This window comes from Adiantum capillus-veneris, chromosome 20 (genome assembly GCF_014529385.1).
Source record: "Adiantum capillus-veneris isolate H3 chromosome 20, ASM1452938v2, whole genome shotgun sequence".
Classification (NCBI taxonomy): Eukaryota; Viridiplantae; Streptophyta; class Polypodiopsida; order Polypodiales; family Pteridaceae; genus Adiantum; species Adiantum capillus-veneris.
In genome coordinates, this window is record NC_140950.1 from 41,486,290 (window position 1) to 41,501,931 (window position 15,642).

General features: G+C 41.0%; 2 protein-coding genes across 2 annotated transcripts in view; one reads left to right on the plus strand and one right to left on the minus strand.

Annotated features, from left to right (window-relative positions):
• The first annotated feature begins 365 nt into the window (after positions 1-365).
• LOC147432418 (uncharacterized) lies at positions 366-2,262 on the plus strand. Its single transcript, XM_086491580.1, has 2 exons — positions 366-865; positions 1,796-2,262. The coding sequence occupies exons 1-2, from the start codon at positions 368-370 to the stop codon at positions 2,012-2,014; spliced, it is 717 nt and encodes a 238-aa protein (XP_086347706.1). The 5' UTR covers positions 366-367; the 3' UTR covers positions 2,015-2,262.
• Positions 2,263-2,316: 54 nt separating this feature from the next.
• LOC147432419 (uncharacterized) overlaps positions 2,317-15,642 on the minus strand; it is a 20,012-nt gene continuing 6,686 nt past the window's right edge. The window contains exon 3 of the mRNA XM_086491923.1: positions 2,317-2,408. Within this exon, the coding sequence (XP_086348049.1) occupies positions 2,317-2,408 (92 nt within the window). The remainder of the gene's footprint in view (positions 2,409-15,642) is intronic.

The following is a 15,642-nucleotide window of genomic DNA, read 5'->3' on the forward strand; positions in this document are numbered from 1 at the left end:
CTACACAGCGAGCTTAAATTCTAGTTTTAGCATATAATAATGATTGACAATCAACCTTCTAATGAAGAGCTGAAAAAAAAATAAAAAAATCTAGATGTTTAATCTCACAACCAGGGGTATTTTGGAAAATTTGAAGGGCATCTTGGGAATTTTTGACAAAATATTTTGAGAATCTACACAAATTAGAGGGGTATTTTGGTAATTTTCCCAATAAAAAATAGAGCATTCGACTTTACTATTTCTTTTTAGAGGCCCCTTGTGTATATGTGAGCCCATGTGAGGTAGGGAGTAGGTACAAATTTTATGCCTCCCCTATATAAAGGGTCGCCCCTCCTCGTCGTCGTCAACCACAACCAGCTCCTCCTCCATGCCCTCCTCGTTTGCTTCTCTCAACCCTCCCCTCCTGCCCGATCTCGCTGACGACCTCTGGTTTTACAGATCCTTTGTACCATTTCCTTCTCTCTGTGATGTCCCCTGCTTGCGCGCCCTCTTCTCCCCTCCTCCTCCAGACCCCAGCACCCTTCTCGCCGAGTGCATGATCGCCAAGCTGACCTTCTCCCGACGCCGCAATACTGATCATGCAAACACTTTCGGTGCAGACAAGTATGGAGGCGCGTGTCTTGGTAATTACAATGAGACTGCGTATGGTGGGTATTCTTCATTTAGTGACACAGATGATTATGATTGGGCCGATGATGAAGAATACTACAGTGCACCGAGTGATTGGGCTGATGAGGATTCTTACAATGGCTGCCATGGTCCCTGCAATTCCGGAAATGAGCGTGTGAAAGTGGAGATGTTGCCTGCACCGCGTCTCCGTACGAATGTTGAACCAATTGACAGGGTCTCGTGGATTTCTGATCAGGTTTGTCCCGTGCTTTCGATGGTATATATATATGCATGGATTAAACAATGCTTAGGACACACTTCTGTAGAGTCTAGTATATTGTCCTGGCTCTTTAATCAACTTGGTGATCACACAAGGAGCTTTCCTACCATCATTCCCGGATTGTGAATTACGACAACATCATGAGCTTCTGCAGGCAAGGCACCACGCACCTAGCTAGGTGTGGTTGGGAGCAGGGGCCTGCCGGCCCAGTATGTAGGGGGGACCAGCACCCCCTTGCCCCCCACTGCACTTAGCTTGGTGTGCGGTGCCAAGCTCTTAGAAGCTCATGATGTTGAACACTACGGGAAAAAACAGGGAAAGAGGTCCCTTTCCCATAAAGGAAAAGTGTCTAAACCTTCGTGTGGATCAGGTCAAGCATGTCTACATTATTAATGCATCATCTGTATTTCTTTGAAACCTCTTTCTATTGTGCATGTGAGACCATACGTCAGCTACAATTATCTGCAAGAATTGAGGGAGAAAGACACAGAGATTTGTGCGCGAAGATTCTGCATGACATGAAAACAGTAGTGAGAAGCAAGATGTACAGCACGTGAATATGCATGAAGACCTTTGCATTAACCTTAATCTTCAGCATGACACCAGAGTGTGAAGGAAGATGTACTAAAACATGTCAATAGATGCGTGGAAGGCATTCTCACAATGCGCGTTGTTTACTCACTCTCATACTTGTATTTCATCACATGCACCTTTCTTGAATGTTTCTTCCATGATTACCCCACACACATGCAAGGTGCCATCATCAATAAAGCATCTATGATTTGCTAGGGCAAGATTTACCATGTGATGGGAGCTTAGTGAGATGCCAAGGTCAACATAATTAGGGGTGCGTGTGTGTGCCCCTAAACTAGGTCATAAGTAGAGACTCTTCTGAACATTTTGCAGGAATTAAAGAGAAAAGAAGATGTTGCATATCCACTGATCAACGGCGACAATAAAGTTGCTTCTGGTGTTCGGATATCAGCAGAGTCGGCTTCCATTGCTGATCAAGCAACAGGGAGACATGAAGGAGACAATAAATATGTGCGCTCAATATATGCAGTGGCATCGGCAGCGCCATGGAAAGCAGCAGCTAAAGGCAGGCCACTCCTTGTGATCAAATAGGTCACCACCATAGTATGTGGCAACATAAATGCCATGCCTCTTTTGACAGACAGTGCCTGTATTGTTCAACACATCTGTCTCTGCAATATATAACCATGCAACTAATGTAAATATTGAAGGAATTTAGGGACACTTATATAGGTCTTAACTGTACATCTAAATTTAAGATCTAACTTGTCCCTTAATTCCTGGCATATCTCTTAACATAGTGCTTTCTCATGAGGTAGCAAAACAATTTTATGAACAAGGATTTTCTACTTGAATAGAGAATTTGATTGGATTTATGAAATCACTCTCTCTTCTTACTTATCAATCGCCCTTTTAACAAATTGAATTGTCTGAAGAGAGGTATAAGCAATGGCTAACCCGGTGGCGGCCTCGGCAATCGTAATGGCTATCACAAATATGCATAAAGCATATAACAAATGCACTTTTTTACATGATTTGTTTTTGGCTCTACTCACTTAATTTTATACTTGCATACTTACCAACACAACTTCCCTCTTAATTTGTGCATTTTTCCAACCCTGGTTGGTATTGAAGCGGGCACATCAGCTCACCCAGCACCATCACCAACATCGAGTTCTCCAGACTTCACGAGTGTTTACTACAAGTCACTATATTATTCTGCAGATCTAGATAGGCCTGTGGAGGTTTTTGCTCATTAAAATTCTATCGTTTTGGCAGCAGAAATTTGATGTAAGAGTATTCTTCATAAGTTTTGAAGATGTTATGATAGTACATTTTCTTTTGCTCAGAGTAAGAAAAGGTTACAAACACACACAAGGAAAGCATATCTTTATTAGTCAAGATGTTGATTTGGTGGGAAGATTCTTAGCAAACTTTAATGTATTGTTGCCAAAGTTCATAGGTGAAAGTTCAAACGTAAAACCTAATGAGGTAAACATGCAACCTATGCAGGTTGGAAACGACCTCACAAATTAGTCTAGTACTAATGTAGCCATATTGGAGAAGATATGTGAGCATGAACAAAAAATGAGTAGTCTAAGCAAGAGGTAATCCAAAATGGCTACCACAAATTTCGCGTGTAGTAAGATAGTTAGCTTTGTCTATTGTATTTGTTTCGGATTTTAGCATGGCTATTGTGCAAGAATTGCAATTGCTTGATTGCATCTAATCTGTTTGATAATGATGAACCTCTGTCATTTGATGGACACAAAATTCAAAAATTGATCGATTGCAATGCTGAGTTTCAGGATGCAATGAAGAAGAGTACATGGTCTTTGTGTTATGTTTTTATTGAGAGAAAGTCCATTGAATGTTTGTGGGGTTTTAAGTTAAGGCAAAATCCAAATGACACTGCTGATTTCTATAAGACAAGGCTAGTTAGAAAGGGTTTTGCTCTAGAAAAGGGCATAAGCTTTATTTAGTGAGACCCTTGCTCCCTTTTGTCCTATGATATCGTTTGTAGATCTTGTGTTGGATGGTAGCTCATAATGGTCAAAATGTAAACAAGTTAAACTTAAAAACTTTGTTCTTAGATGGAGCTTTGCATGAGGAGGTGTATGTAGTGTGGCCTTAAAGTTTTGCTAAAAAGGGTACGAAAATATGTTGTGCAAGTTTAAATGGCTATGTATGGTTTAAAACAATGCAACTGAGATTCCTTTGTATGTGAAACCTGTAAAAGATGCTAGGAATGTGCACACACAGAAAACAAGGAAGGACAAGCTTTGTTACCATATACATGTGGTAGTGATGTGTGTGAACACACTAGGACCGCCGGGGTATTTTTCCCCTCTTTAGGAGGTTTTTTTCCCCGTGCATTATATATACGTCCATCACTCTAGGGCTATCTATCTTTTCATCGCACACTAAGTAATACACTCTCAGTTGTGTGACTTAGCTTCCTTCGTCTTCTCCAAGCAGTGTGTGTTTCTCTGCAACACTAATTCCAACAATTGGTATCAGAGCAGGTTGCGTCCTCCCGGGCTTAGTCGCCAGCAGCTCCAGCACAGGCCTTCTCATTTTCTCCGATTTCAGTGAGCTTTGGCGAGCATTCACCGGTCGACTAAAATTTTGGGTGATCTGGTAGAGCTCAATTTGCTCAGATTTCTGATTCGGGCTCATTTCGGCCTTCGTTTCCACTACAGGCAGTACTGTATAGGCTATTTTGTCATTTTGTGCAGAATTTTTATCAGAGCCGTTTTTTGCATAACAAGTGTCTTACAGTCTTCTACGGCTTGTGCTATATAGCAGGCGTTGTTCCTACTTCATTTCTCCTCTTTTGGGCAGTTTTCACATCAGGTGCAGCATTTACCATGGCTGACAACAACACAGATGTGTTCAAGATGTTTGCTGCTGAAGACAGGTTGGATGTGCACAATTACCCTAGGTGGACTTACATGATGCAACATGTTCTTGTGTCAAAGGGCGTCTGGAATATTATGCATGGCATTGATGGCAGGTCTTGCTGCAAGGATTGCTGCTATTAGAGTTGTTTTGCCTACGGCAGAACAATCTTGTTGGGATGTAAAGGATGCGAGGGCTCATGCATTGATTGTGTTGTCTGTGAAGCACAGCATTGTTCCTCACATTCGTTCATGAAAATCTGCAAAACAGGCTTGGGATATTTTAGCTGGTCTTTATGCAAGTCATAATGAGACTAAAATTGCTTTGCTGCGTAAAGAGCTAGAATCGAAGATTATGCATGAGGAAGATGATATGGACACTTTCCTTGCTGGTGTCCAGGATTTCAATGAGCAACTTATTTCTGCAGGTGAAGTCATTTCAGATAGTTCCCTTGTGCAGACTGTTCTTGATGCCTTACCAGATTCTTACCAAACTTTTGCTAGTACTTGAGAGGCTTATGACCTAAGGAAATCCTGAAGTTGTCAAGTTTGATGCATTATGCACATTGCTGTTGCAAGAGTCACTTTGCAAAAAAAATAGGACTAGGTAGTGCGTAGTTGAACAGGCTTTTATTGCTTCTCAAAGAAAGGGTGGTAACAACAATGCAGCCACTTCTTATGGTTTTGCTACGAGTGGCAAAAATTCAGTTCCTAATGTTTCTGCTGGCAGCAATTCGTCTGCAAATTCTGGTGATAAGGGCAAAAACAAGATGCGTTGCCATTATTGTAAAGCTAATGATCACTTGATCATGCAGTGTCCTAAGTTGAAGGCCAAAGAGGCTACGAAGAAAGAGGGTGGTTCCACTACAGATGCTGGTTCCACTACAAATGCAGCCATTGTTGAGTCTTCTGTGAAAGGAGACTACGATGCTGATGTTGATGCAGAATGGGCTTTTAGTGCAGAGTGCACTTACAATCCTGCTGTCCATGATGCATGCATGTCAGTTGGTGCAGATTCACATGTATGGTATTTTGATAGTGGTGCTACAAAGCACATTACCTCACATCGTGAATTGTTCACCTCTCTTGAGTCTGTCCCTCATGGGAATTCAGTCACTTGCGTGTGCCAACAAAGCCTCTTATCCAGTTTAGGGAGTTGGAAACATTGTGCTTACTGCTACAAATGGCAGTTCCTTCACACTTGTTGATGCACTTTATGTACCTGGGATCAAGAAGAATCTCTTGTCTGTATCCGCACTTGCTAGACTTGGACTTGTACTCAAATTTGTGGATGACAGATGTACAGTTCATGATCTTAGTTTTGCTGATGAAATTGTTGCATCTGGCCTTTTGTGTCGTGGGCGGTATAAGCTCACTTTGTATGACAAGTGTGGAAAAAATTTTACAATTGTAGTTGCAGATTCAAGGACTATTTCATATGTAAAACTTTGGCATGCACGTTTTGGTCATCTGAATTTTGCCAGTTGTTGTGTTTGCAGAAATCTGATATGGTTCCTTCTTTTCCGCCTCTTGAAGCACCTGTCAAACATGTTTGTGAAGGCTGTATTTTGGGTAAAATGCGCGTTCTAAGTTTCCAAAAAATGGTTCAGTTTGCGCCACATGCAGGTTGCAGCTTGTGCATAGTGATGTTTGTGGGCCCATGCAAACTCCGTCCTTGGGCAATTACATATACTTCATGACTTTCATTGATGATTACTCGAGGCATGCATGGGTATTTCAGCTTAAAGCAAAGTACGAAGTTTTTATGTGCTTCAAACAATTTCTGGCTATGGCTAAAAATGTCTCGAAATGTACTATGGGCACCCTCCGTTCCAATCGAGGGGGGGAGTATATGTCTCATGAATTTAATGCATTTCTAGCTAGTCGTGGGATAAAACACCAATGTATAGTGCCTTATACGCCTTAGCAAAATAGTGTTGCTGAGAGGAAAAACAGGTCACCTACAGAAATGGCACGATGTATGGTCAAAAGTCAAGCTTTGCCGCATTCTTTTTTGGTTGAGGCCATCATGTGTGCCACTTATGTACTTAACAGGTGTCCTACAAAAGCTTTGCAGTCATATGAAGCATGGCATGATAGAAAGCCTTCTATTGAGCACATGTGTGTTTTTGGTTGTTTGGCATATGCTTTGGTGCCACAAACACAACGCAAAAAATTGGATGATAAGGCTGTCAAATGTATTTTTGTTGGTTATAGTGGTGAAAGCAAACGTTACAAGTTGTAAAGCGTATTCTGATTTCACGGGATATATTGTTCGTGGAAGATTCTGTTTAGCCCTTGCTATCATGTACTAGAGACAGTAATGTAAGCTTACAGGACATTTATGACACTTTATTGCCTCTTTTTAGTGGTGGAAGCTCAAATGTAAATTCCAATGAGACAAATGTATAGCCCATGGGGGTTTTCAAAAATGTTATAGATCAACCTATTACGTACATATGTACTTGATGAGGAAAGGGTTGAAAATGAGCAGGCTAGAGGTATGCCAAAATGGCTGGTGCACACATTGCGTGATTGTAAATTGGATGCACCTTTGCCTAGGCGTACTCGTTCAGGCTCTCGCCATGCATCTTATGCTTCAGATTGTTATGCTTTGGCTGTGTCTAGCTTACATGATGGTGAGGAGCCTCTATCTCTTGATGAAGCACAAAATTCAAAAAATTGGATGGCTGCCATGCAATCAAAATATGATGCACTTACAGAAAATGACACATGGACTTTATGTGATTTCCTGGCAAAAAGGCCATTGGTACGAAGCGGGTTTACAAGTTGAAAGGCAAGCCGGATGGTGAGATCGATCGCCATAAGGCTCGACTTGTTGCAAAGGGTTATGGACAACAAAAAGGCATAGATTATGAAGAGACTTTTGCTCCCACTTGTCGTATGACTACTGTGCGTTTTCTATGTGCATTGGCAGCTCATTTTGGTTGGGATGTACATCAATCAGACATTGTTACTGCTTTCTTGAATGGTGATATATTTGAGGAAGTTTATGTAACACAGCCTCGCGGTTTTTTCATAAAAGGACAAGAGGACAAAGTGTACAGATGTAAGAAGTCTTTGTATGGGTTGAAGCAATCTCCTCGTGCTTGGTATGAGAAAGCTGACACTCATTTGGTCAAATGAGGCCACTTCATAACAGTCCAACAGAAAGCACATTGTATGTAAAGCATGAGGGTGATAATACTTCTCATTGTGGTTCTTTATGTAGATGATTTGATGATCACTGGACCAAATGAGAGACATATTGCTGAATTTAAGGCTGATTTGAATGCTACTTTCAAGATGAAAGATTTGGGTCTATTGCATGATTACTTGGGTATACAGTTTAAGCAGTGTGATGGTGGTATTTCCTTGTGTCAAAAAAGTTACATAGAGACATTGCTATGTAAGTTTGGACTTGAGGATTGCAAACCTATTGCCACTCCCATGGAAAGAGGTTTGAAGTTGAGTCCACATGATGTTGGTGATCCTATTGATGTCACTCTTTACCAAACTGTTGTTGGCTGCTTCATTTATGTATGCAACACAAGGCCAGATATTCAGTTTGCAGTCTCACACATCAGTAGATTTATGCATAGCCCAGGGTCTAAGCATTGGCAGGCTGTCAAGAGGATTTTCCGCTACCTTAGTGGCACTTTACATCTTGGCTTGTTTTATCCCAAGCGGGGATCATTGCCGCCAAAATTACATGCTTTTTTGGACTCTTTGAAATGGTTGTTTTGACATGCAAGTGTCCACAAGTGGTTTTTGTTTCATGCTTGGCACTTCATGTATATCATGGTTGAGCAAGAAGAAACCTACTATGGCCACTTCAAGTTGTGAGGCTGAGTACAGGGCAGTCTTCACAGCTACGGTTGAGTGTGTATGGCTCAGACGCCTTATGGCTGATTTGGGTGTTGGACAGGACAGTGCCAAAACTATCTACACTGAGAGTCGGAGCGCATTGGCAGTTGCAAGGAACCCAATTTTTCATGCTCGTACAAAGCACATTGAGGTGCATTACCACTATGTCAGGGAGAGGCTTTCAGCAGGAGAGGTCAGCTTGTCTTATGTGCCAACACAGGACAACCTTGCAGATCTTTTCACAAAGACATTGAAGCTTGAGGCTTTCCGCAAAGCTTTGGGCTTACTCCCCTTTGTGGACTGATCATGTCCTCAGGGCATGGCACTTCCCTTTACTCATGTGCCAACTCTCGCTCACCGCATCACTCCAGGGGGGATTTGTTACCATATACATGGTGTAGTGATGTGTGGGAACACACTAGGACCACCGGGGAATTTTTTCCCTCTTTAGAAGGTTTTAATTCCCCCCATGCATTATATTTACGCCCATCACTCTAGGGCTATCTATCTTTTCATTGTACACTAAGTAATACACTCTCAGTTGTGTGCTTTGAGCTTCCTTCGTCTTCTCCAAGCTGTGTGCGTTTCTTTGCAACCCTAATTCCAACAAGCTCAAGGGTACACAACAAGATAATTGACTAGTGTGTAAGTACAAACGTAACAAGACTTGCTTTCCACAAGCTTAAACTTGTCTCAAATTTCAAATTCCTTCTAGATTCCTCAATTCACCCCGAAATATGTCTTGCAAAACACCGTCATCCAATTCCCGCTTATAAATATAGTGGGAGACTCTCTAAGCAAGATAGCCTTGAAGACTTGAACAAAGAGATGCATGGGACACCACCAACTTAAACCCACTAAGCTAGAGTCCAAAGGTCAAACTAGTTTGGATGTCACTAATGACTTTACATAGTTGTTACATCTCAATCCAAGCAAGGACCATTCATCCAACTAAGGCCACTCTTTTCAAGCATGGGTGCATTAATGAGGTGTAGCATAACATATCTCAAATCTACTTTGGGTATCAAGTATGAGTGTGAAATGAGGTGTAGAATAACATATCTCAAATCTACTTTGGGTATCAAGTATGAGTGTGAAACAAGAAAACTTATCTCTCCACAAGGCCATGGTTGGGATATATGGGATGCCATGATAACATCTGTAAGGCTCTAGAGGGGTTGTTCATTCACCAAATCTGAGGGGAAGATATTTTCAAAATTGAATTCAAATATCTCAACATATACAATATATGATATAAGCTACTGCCATTTATAGGAACTTACAATGGGAAGGGAAATCATTTGAGCAATTACTTGGATGCAAATGCAGATTGGTAGTAGTAGAGTATACATGCTGCACAATAACAAACCATGCCCTCTTTCTTGCTCTTAGTAGCAAGTCTTTAGGGAATTTGGGAGGTCATTTGGAGGGCCTTATTGAGGAGAGAGAAAAGGAGGTGCATCCAATGAACAACAAGCCAACGTAACATAGAAATAGGAAGAAATATATCAAAAAATGCAAAAGAAAGAGAAGAAACATGAGGTAAAACCTTGTTTTTATGGTGTTTAAGGTATCTATATGTGGGCCTAGGGTTTGAATGTAGTTATGGTACTGAAACACAGCTACGATAATTTATCATACTCCCGCCACCAAAATCACTTGCTCCATTAACCAAGCATATTTCAAAACTGGATTTCTCTCCATTGAAAGCAAGTTCTTGCTTTCTTCTACATCTCAGAAAGAGCAATGGCTTTTTCTTCTTCTTCTTCCCACCCTAATAGCTCTAGGGGTTGTTGTGCTCTCTCCCCAACCAACCTTACAATTAGTCTCCCAAGGAGGCCAAGTAGCACCATAAGCTCTATCACTATCTCAAACTCAAACAATATAGATAGTCAATGGCAAACAATAAACAATATACAAAGGCTCTTGGGTTCTTATGCAACCAAGAATCTATTTTTTTCAGCATGGAAAGCACGAGTGCTAGATTTCAAAGTGGCTGTGGGCAAGAAAATTGTTAAGGAGGTTTTGGAGAGCATGTCTATAGTCACTCCGATGTGATTGCTAATGGTGGAGATGTCTCATTGCCTTATCATCCTCGATGCACCTGTAAGTGTGTTCATAGCCTTCCTTCTCTATTCTTTCTTTCAAACTTTGTTGTTCTTTTAATTTCTTTTTTATTTTTGAAGAGGCAGAACAATATTAACAGAGGTAGATCAAGCTCTCATAAGTTCTACATTCGTTTCAGTAGTTAGACTAGGTGGTCTATTACATTTTTGTTGTTGCAATTGCAGATGTCTGTCATTCATCATAGGAAGAATGAGAGCCAGTGGAGTGTATTATAGGTCTCATCTCTGTAATCCAGGTTGACATTGGTGTTTTACAGTATGATGAAGGAACTAGCAAGAGTCTTGCAAATGAGGGAATTTTCTTCTACGAGTATTTCTACCACCTCAACCAAAAAAAAAAAAAGGTATTGTGGTTAAACTCCCTCTCCCTACCAATTGGAGTTGTATTGACTGGCCAGTCCCAGACACCACAATGTGTGAAGCTCTCAAAAGTAAGTTGTTTAGTGATGTGCACAGGTCCCTAGAAAATTCAGTGCTCACTAAATTGATAAAGATTGCTAATTTGTGTCCTATAAGTTTATTTGTAGGACTATTTCACACGTGCCACATACATGTTACAAAGTGTAAGGTCTCCAAACCCGCCGACACCAAAGCGGGATGGTACCATTGACAGGTCTCTAGGCCTACTAAAGTTAAAGTCTTTAAACAAGAAAAATTCTAGAGAATTCACCCTTACCATTAGCAATGGTTTAGGTTTATAGCCCTAGAAGAGACCTAGTCCTATCTCGCAGTGGAAACGGGACCCTTAAAAAAGAAAATTTGGCCCTAAATCTTCATCCTTTAGATTAAGGTTTCCTTAGCCAACTCTTTTTTCCCTCTAACATATGTGAGGGCACAGCCGCTGGTGGATTCCTCATCCAAGTGAAGAAGTTTCTAAACGTTTTAGTGCACGGGAATGGATAGTTACCTGACTAATCAGGTCCACCCGTCCATGATTGACAACCTTAGTCAATCCCCACTTACCACCCCGCACTCACACATGATTCTATTGTTGTTTAATTACTACCACATTCTTCCACAATTAAAATAACGATTCCTTTTTAACTTTTCAAACTGCATTTCCTTAACACAACCTTTGAAAACAACATTGAAGACATTCTTTCAGAAAACAGACATCTTTAAACTTAAGACAAGGTATCGTCAATTTAAAGTATCACTGACCAGTACTAACTTGTCTTAAGACCACCTATACAAGGGTGAAAAATGGCACCCATTCCTTATTTATATAACCGGCGTGGAAAAAATGTCTTCACCCAAAGTCCTGGCACCCATACGCCAAAACCAGTTGCCCATACAACCGGGCGGTTCCTCTAGGATAAACTTAAAAGTACTATCCATAAACATAAACAAGCACGGGGTAAAGACTCATTAGGAAATTTTGGAGGTCATTTGGAGGGCCATATGAAGAGAGAGAAAAATAGAGCGCGTCCAATGAGCATGAAGGCTACGTTACGTAGAAAAGTACCTGGAAAAACTCAAAAAATAGGAAAATAGCATAAAACTTTCACGAAACTAGGATTGTAGCATAGTAATTTCCTTACTTTTACCGAGCTTTTAGGTGCTTGCGTGTGGTCCCACTTCTGATATTCTCTCATGGTCATTAACGTACTGGAGGGTGACCATTAAGCCCGCACAAGATATTGGAATTTTAAAACACTTTTCCTCCATTAGAATGCTTTCAAAGTGAATCTCCCTCCACTAAATCTTTTCTCTGAGAGTTATGGCATCCACGTCTTCTCGCCCAAGAGCCTCAAGGTGTTTACTGTCTCTCACACCAACAAACAACAACGGCACTTTGCCTAGAAGGCCAAGTAGTAGCATATCCTCAATTACAATACCAGCTTCAATAAGTGCAGACAACCAATGGGTTGGACAAAGGATAAACAAAGGTTCATGGGTCCTCATGCAACCAAGAAGACCCAAGAGGTTTAGTGGTATCAACGTTTACCGCTCAGCATGGAAGGCCAGGGTGTTGGATTTCAAAGTTGAGATCGGCAAAAGATCTGTAAAGGAAGTTCTTGTTCAGCATGTGTTTACCCATCCAGAGGTGATAGCAAACGGTGGAAATGTATCAAATATACATCAACCACGTTGCAATTGTAAGTACTCTTGACATGTGAACTTACTGATACTCTCATTATAACTTTTCTTATATATTTTGCAATGTTTCTCCCGCTTGTTATGAGTAATGTCTCTACTCTTCACAACTCAATTACATTAGATTTGTCATTTGTACTTATTGATACTCTTAGTTTAACTCTTCTTATATATATTGCAGATGTTTATCCCTCTTCTTATGAGCAATGGGAGCCTGTGGAGTGCATAATAGGCCTCTTCTATGTTGTACATGCCCATATTGGTTCTCTACAGTATTCAGAGAGGAGCAGCAAAAGATTGGCTGATGAGGGAATCTTTTTTTATGACCACTTTTACCAACTCAGCTCAGGCAATAAGAATGGCATGTTGGTGAAACTACCTCTACCGACCGATTGGAACACTGTGGACTGGCCAGTTCCCGAGGAAACAATGGTGGAGGCAATGCGAAGTAAGCTCTACAAGGATATACAAAGGTCTCTGCGTAGCTCTGTTCCTACCAAACTGGTTCGAATTGCAAACTTTTGTCCTGTTGCACTCTTCATAGAGCTGTTTCATAGCTACAACATCAGAGTTACAAAAACTATGTTCATGTGCAAGTCATTTCAGCAGTCATCCTGTGACAAACTTCTTGACAAAGGATGGTATGCAAAGGAAGAGATTGGTTTACGGTGCGAGGTCGCGCTTGATACTCTAGTTGTCAAGTACATGATTGCAAGCCAATCACTATTACTCTCATTTTGGTATATGAGATCACAAATGCTAAACGGTAAGTACATTCCTATGGACCAAGTTTCTGCAGGTTTGGAAGATAATCCTACTGTGGATGTGGAAGTGATTGATAAAGAGAATGGCCTACTATTGGTGGTTACAATAAGGGAGCTATGCAGTCTTCAGCATTTGCGAAATGACATCGTTGAAGAGTCAATGGACAAGGAACTATCAGATTTTTCCTTTTTCTTAGCTGGCCGTAAGGTGATGCGGCGAAGAGAAAAAGATATTTTGTGCAAAGAGTTGGATGGTCGGGTTGAAGTAGTGTCAATGTAACAGATATTCTTGTAAACCCAAGTGTATACAAATGACTTTCAAGACATGAAGTTTATTGATCTCATTTTTCAATTGTGCCCTGTGAAAAAGTGTGCTTGAAATACATTTGTTTACCACGTCAAATCTCTCTCTCTCTCTCTCTCTCTCTCTCTCTCTCTGTCTGTCTATATATTATATATATATATATATATATATATATATATATATATATATATATATATATATATATATGTTAGACAAGACAAAGACAGATAGAAGAATCATCTTAATTCATTAGAAAGTACAAACTCGTCCGTGAACAATGGACTGAGATACAATTTCTGTAAGTATGGAATCAGAATGTCTTCAAGGTAAAAATCGAAGGAATGCCCCTCGAAAGAAGGTGGTGAGATAGTTGTTCCCGGCGGATTTAGTTCTCCCTTTTCGGGAGTATCATCAATTAGTAGTGTATTAGTTGCATCAAAGGGTACACCGATTTGGCTAAACGGTTTGTACAAAAGAGGTAATCCTGGTTTTTTAGGGTGGTAGTGGCCCTCAACAGTAACGCATTTTCTTTGATCATACAAAAAGGCAAAATCTGACGTGTGAGCTTGGCATACACTGCAAACTATTGCAACTAGTGGCGATAAGTTTTGCCTTTGCATTGAAGACCATATGCCAACTCTGAAGCGCGGAAGAAGAAACTCAATAAACTCCTTGGTTCCTGGACGAACCACGACTCGACAAGTTCCCATCCGAAACGTTTGCAAATCATCAAAGGGTCCTCTATCACCAAGAGGCACCCGCATCAGCAGCAATCCATTGACGTCCAAGATAATCAACCTCTGTAAAAGTTGACAAGTACATATAAGTAGTTAGAAGCTGAACATATTTTGCCATACTTGAATAGACATTACCGGAACAACCGTATCTACAGGTAGCAAGGGTCCATACTGGGTCTCTGTAGTGTTCATGTCATTGTTGCTCTCCTCCGCTTTATCTTCATAGTCATCATTCAAATCTTCATCAGGGGTCTCCCCCATGGCCCTTTCTGCCTGATTCAAGGTTGATCGGCTTGCCTCATACATCCTTTCCTGATCCATATCATTTTGCTCGTCCCGAGGCCTGCTTTCCTCATCCATATCCTTTTGCTCATCTATAGGCCTGCTTTCCTCATCTTCGGTTTCAGCCATAGGCTCTTTTGGCTGTTCCACAGGCTGACTTGCCTCTTTTATTGTCTCCTCCGGTTGAACCTTAGCTGCTTCCATATGCTCATTTGTCCTTTCCTCATCCTCGACTCTTTGATCTTCTGCTGATATGACACCCTCGGCCCGATGCGATTCCACTGTATCGGATGTAGGGGTTTGTCGTGGTGGCACGTCATGTTTTGTAAGATCAATAGTGCGCTCATCCAAGCCGCTATCTTCAAGCTCTCTAGGGCTAGACATAGTAAGCAGGTGTTGTATTAAACTTACCCGGTATCTTTGCAAATAATCATATGTGTAGTTTTTTAAAGCACTCTGCAAAATTGAAAGACCACATGATGAGAATTCTTTTATAGACTAAACCAAAACTAACTGAATGCATTGCAAAATGGGTACCTTAGTCATGAAAGGTTTTAATGCAAAGTAGCTTTGCAGGACATATTCTGCATGGAGAAGACATCTCCAGCCGCAAGAATTCCCATCGGTTTGATTTGGGACAGGTACTTCTTTGATTGTGGCCTTGTATAGTTCATACCTTCCACATAGCTTGCCATAGGCAAGCAACAACCTCTTTATACAACTGCATTAGGCAATGTCAAGATGTTAGCATGAGGCTTCAAATTTACATGGATATCTATAATAAACACTTTCTGACACAAAACACTTACAGCCTAATTTCAGGGTGGGTTCCTTTTATTGAATTGAACACCCACACTGCTGGTTGGTCAACATCAAGGCATATGAGACTCCAGTGATGGTTGTTCTCATATGGGAAGATGATCACAGTAACTTCCAGCATAGCACAGTGGCGGAACCAGCTCTCAAAGGTCCCAGATGGACTATTCTTTTGTCTAATAATTACAGACATTTGTGGATCAAGGAGAAACACCTCTGTGTGAGTGTGCAGTGGGAGTTGAAAATGATCAGGCTGCAGAGACTCTACCTGAGTTAGCAAACCTATTATCTGAGTTTTCAAAGCTAGCAAGATAGTAACACTTACT

Coding starts and splice junctions, on each gene's coding strand:
- LOC147432418 (XM_086491580.1), top strand. CDS start 368: ATGCCCTCCTCGTTTGCTTCTCTCAACCCTCCCCTCCTGCCCGATCTC. Junction 866..1,795: donor TCTCGTGGATTTCTGATCAG/GTTTGTCCCGTG, acceptor AACATTTTGCAG/GAATTAAAGAGAAAAGAAGA.